Source organism: Centruroides sculpturatus, unplaced genomic scaffold (genome assembly GCF_000671375.1).
Source record: "Centruroides sculpturatus isolate CEXI.00-Female unplaced genomic scaffold, Cexi_2.0 scaffold267, whole genome shotgun sequence".
NCBI classification, from domain to species: Eukaryota; Metazoa; Arthropoda; class Arachnida; order Scorpiones; family Buthidae; genus Centruroides; species Centruroides sculpturatus.
Window position 1 is genome coordinate 480473 of NW_019384634.1, and position 4696 is coordinate 485168.

Genomic DNA, 4696 nt, shown 5'->3' on the forward strand with positions numbered 1-4696 from the left:
TGTCGCTTCGCGTTGAATTTTCGTCGATGTTAAGCCTAACGAAGACTATTGTATCATTAAAAATTATTTTTTTATTTTGTACAAACAAAATAAATATATTGAAAAATATAAAAACAATAAAAAATTATACTTCAGATGTTAATTTAGTATCAAAAACGTAAAATATTTGAGTAGCCCAAGAAATAGCCGAAGATTGCAGTGCCACAGCACTAGTGAAAATTTAAATTTGCTGACTGGAATGCTTTCGGATAACAGACGTTTCGGATAACCAGCTTTCGGATAAACGACACTCTACTGTAATTTGGTACTAAAGGTAGACATTAGGTGCCATCTCTTTAACCTCTAGTATCAAATTACTTAGTTTCTAATTATTAATTATAGCATAATAATAGCCTGATTAATTACGGCAAGAGTTTGGATTAGTATCAATATCAATAAATTGGGCTTTGGGATATTGATGTGATTATAAATAAATACAGTATAACTTCCGAATAGTAGCCACCATTGGGACTGAGATGTTTGTCTGTTATTTAGAGATGTCCGTTATTAGGAAGTACTGTACATGCTGGTCGCTATATTGTATTTTGATATGATCATCATATAGTGAAGAATACAATGGATTACAAAAACATTAAATTTGCATTAGTAATGTGAATATATCTAAAAGTGTAAGTAGGATATATAATTAAAATACAGTAGAACCTCAATTATCCGGACCTCCATTATCCGGATTTTCGATTATCCGGATTGTTCAAAATAAACAAAAATTTTACGGATTTGCTGATTTGCACTTGGCGAATTACGATACTGTTTATGTACGTGATGGAATGCATAACTTTTTTGTTTCAACAACGTCTCACCCGGCACAGTGGCCGTAAACTCTTAAATATATTTTGCGTCGTAATAAAAATATAACTTGACATACGTATTTATAAATAATTTTATTTTCAAATTACATCATTTCTATGACCAAGGGCAGCATAAGGCATGGGCAACGTGGGCCACCACCTGTGCCTCGCGGTCCGAAGGGCCTCGCGCCTCGAGTGTNTGAGTCAAATTAGTCTAGAATCGATTAATTTTATGGAAGAAAACCTTTCAAACAGCCGTAGTCCGTAAACTGTGATTCCTACAAAATTGATTCATAAAGAACGGAACGTATCTACCATCTTATAGGGGGATCTACTGTATTGAAATGGAAGAATTTTCAAATTTGTTATCTAAATATTCAATTTAGATTATATCTTAGATGGATTAGATTCCTGCATTTCAGAAACTCTGTATCATTTGTGATAATTTTTCTCGATGTTTTTCTGGTGCATTTCCTCTTAGAATTCAATTAATAGTTGATGATAATTAGTAGATGGTAAGACAATGTTTATAATTGTCGTAAAGCACTAGTTTGCAGCGGCTCTAACAGCAAAATGCTAGCAAATGTGCGCTAGTGCACCCGATGACGTCAAAGTCCCACTTCTTCGCATCCGCATGGTTATCCCTTTGCTAGTGCAGCGATATGAGCGTATGCTCGTTGTTAAATTCTGTCAACAGTCAACACTCATATCACTGCACTAGCAAAGGGATAACCATGCGGATGCGAAGAAAGAAGTGGGGCCTTTGACGTCATCAGGTTTGTTTGCTAGTGTTTTGCTCTCGCAAAGTTGTAGTTTGCAGTGGCTCTTAAGATACATTTTTTTTAAGTCTTAGAAACTTGTTCAAAAGCTATTAGCTAAGATTTAAAAGCAACAACTTAAAGGTAACTATTAAAACCTCTGCTACTTATAATTTGATTTGATGAATTGTGGTTGTAGCTTACAAATAATCAAATTCAAATCCAATTTGACAAAATACTGCTGTTACATTTTTATTATAATCTGAATATTGAATTCATAAATCTGAATAGCTGTTTCTTTCCATCTAAAATTTTTCATTAAATAAAATTAATAATAATGAAATTTTCTGACTGTTTAATATAGTTTTTTAAATTCTAATATATGAAATTGAAATTTAAAATTGAAATTCAATTTCAAATTGAGCTTTATATCTTTGTAGAATTTATTATTTTATTCATGTTTGCACACATCTTATTAAATACTTACAAAGTTGAGAAATATATATTTGAACAGGAGTTGTTAAAAATTTTATTTTTAATGAAAAGTAAATATATATTACATTTATAATTTCATTTAATTGTAGTTGTTATCTGTTTGGAGATTTATACTTCTGATATCTGCCTATGCCTTATTTAGAATATCTCATTGGTGGGTTGTTGCAGTAAGTAATTTAAATTATGTTCATAAATATAATATTTTTAGTCTCTTAAGTTTTAGAGTAAAAATATTTCTACAAATGAAAATGTTAAGTGAAACATCTATTTTACAAAATAATGTTTGTTAGAATTTCTTTCTGGACAAAGAATATATTAAAGTCAAAATTATTTTTTCTAATTGCTACGGTATCAAATTTTTGTCAGAAAAAATTATATCTGTATTTTAATTACAGTAAGCAAGATTGAATAATTTAACAAAAGCTAATATTTAAATGACAAAATCTATATTTAATAGTTTAGATATTTTCTTATTGAAGCTTAAGTGAATAACAGACTGTGAAATTTTTAAAATTAAAATGCTTTCTTTGTAATATTTTAATATAATTACTGTATTCTTTGCCTTATAAGAATTAATGTATCTAAAATGTATCTGAAAATTATGATGCATCCTATATTATGAATAATATTTTTTCCTCAAAAAGTTGATGTGAAAAATGTGATGCATCCAATATAATATCACATGTTATAAGGTAAAAAATATAGTAAATAAAAAATTATTATATAATAGTGTATTTTGCTATTGAAAATGTAATATTTTTGGAGGATAGGGAGGACATGAAAGTTTTTGAGAAGAATATATTAACTTTTTGTAATGTAGTAAAAAAATGTAAACTTTTTCCATTCCAAATAAGGGAAGTATTGTTAGTTCTTTAATTGAATTCAAATATCTATATTGTATTTTTTAATATTAATGAATATTTAATGCTTTATATGTATTATTATTAATAATTACAGATAACAACTGCAGGAAGTGGTGCCTTTATTATTACTAAAGTGTTTTTATTTGATGTAAGTTTTTCATTTTTTTAATACGTAGTAGTAATAATTTTATAAAGTAAAAATTATAGAGTAAATTTATTGGACTCTTGGAAATATTTTATTGTTTGTATTATAAACTTGTTTACGAATAAATAAATAAATATATATATATATATATACATACAAAGAACACTTTAAAAGCTATTCATAAAAAATTCTCAAAATAATTTATTTACACTGTTTATTTTCTACATAGTCTCTTTTTCTTGTCTAAGAACAGTTGTTAGTACTCAACTCACTTGTCATAACATGTTTTGTAGGATTTTTCAGGTATATGCTATAATTGCAATTAACTGATGAAACCAAACTTAATTTTGATAAGAACTGTTTCCATTGAAAAGCTAGTTTCAATGTGTCAAATGATCAAAAGTCACTAGGAGGGAGATCAGGTGTATGAAAATGTCTAGCAGTCTTAATAACCTCATCAATCAAAAATTCTAACAATTCATGCCTTTCTTAGTGGAGCATTCTCTTGATGGAGATTGAAATTTCTCATCAATTCAAGTTACTTTTTTGCAATTGTAAGCAAAAACATTTCTGTGTTTTTGTAAACTTTTTAATGATGGTAATGTCCTTTGGAATAGCATAGGAAAGGATAACACTTTTCTGGATCCAGAAAATCATATTGAGAACTTTTTTAGCAGACACTGCAATTTGAAATTTTTTTGGAAGGTGATCATACTGCATGATTCCATTATCTTTTCAGTTTTGGATTTAATATATTATCCATGTCTCATTTATCAGGCTTAAATTTAAACACAACACAGCTGGAACTGAGTTCAATAAAGAAATTACTATATTTTTTTGCACTTTCCAGCATAATTATTCTTTTTGACAAATGTTTCCAGCTTTATAAGTTTTCTCAGATCTGTCAGAAATTCACAACTTGAATCTTCTAAATTGGAATGCTATCAGGTGTGATGGCATATGTTGAATATATTAAAATTTAAATTTAAAAAAAAAGATGACTACATGGTCTCATGGAGCCTGATCTTTTTAAATTTTAATTTTAATATATTTCACATATGTCATCACACCTGATAGCATTTTGATTTAGAACATTCAAGTTGTGAATTCTGACAGATCAAAAACATTTGCCAAAAAGAATAATTGTGCTGAAAGGTATAGTCATTCCTTTATCTGTTCTGATCATTTTTTTTGAAAAGTATGTGTCTGAGTGGTGTCTTGTCAATATTTCTTCTATTCTGAGTTTTTATTCTAAACATTTATTTTTATGCTTTTTAAAAATTTGTTTTCCTCTTTACTTTAATTACTAAACCAATGTTTCTGACTGTTTAAGTAATTACATCTTCAGATAAAAGTTAAACTGTATGCAAATTGATGATTTATTTTTTTATTTTTAGTCTACTCAGTCTATAATATATATATACTAGCTTACCCGTCGCGCATTGCTGCGATCTCAGAAGAAACGAAATTCAAGCAAACTCGTTATGATAAAATTAAATTTACATTTTATCATTTTTATTGAAACTTATTATTATATTATTATTATTATTAATTTTCATCGGGAAAACATTTCAAAGTGTCGTTTCA

The 4696-nt window shown here is 27.9% G+C and overlaps 1 protein-coding gene across 4 annotated transcripts in view; it reads left to right on the top strand.

The window, feature by feature from the left end:
- LOC111625837 (stAR-related lipid transfer protein 3-like) overlaps positions 1–4696 on the top strand; it is a 122589-nt gene that overhangs the window by 61710 nt on the left and 56183 nt on the right. For all 4 annotated transcript variants that reach the window (XM_023369080.1, XM_023369079.1, XM_023369078.1 and 1 more), the window contains exons 4-5: positions 2191–2268; positions 3059–3112. In XM_023369080.1, coding sequence (XP_023224848.1) covers positions 2191–2268; positions 3059–3112 — 132 coding nt within the window. The remainder of the gene's footprint in view (positions 1–2190; positions 2269–3058; positions 3113–4696) is intronic.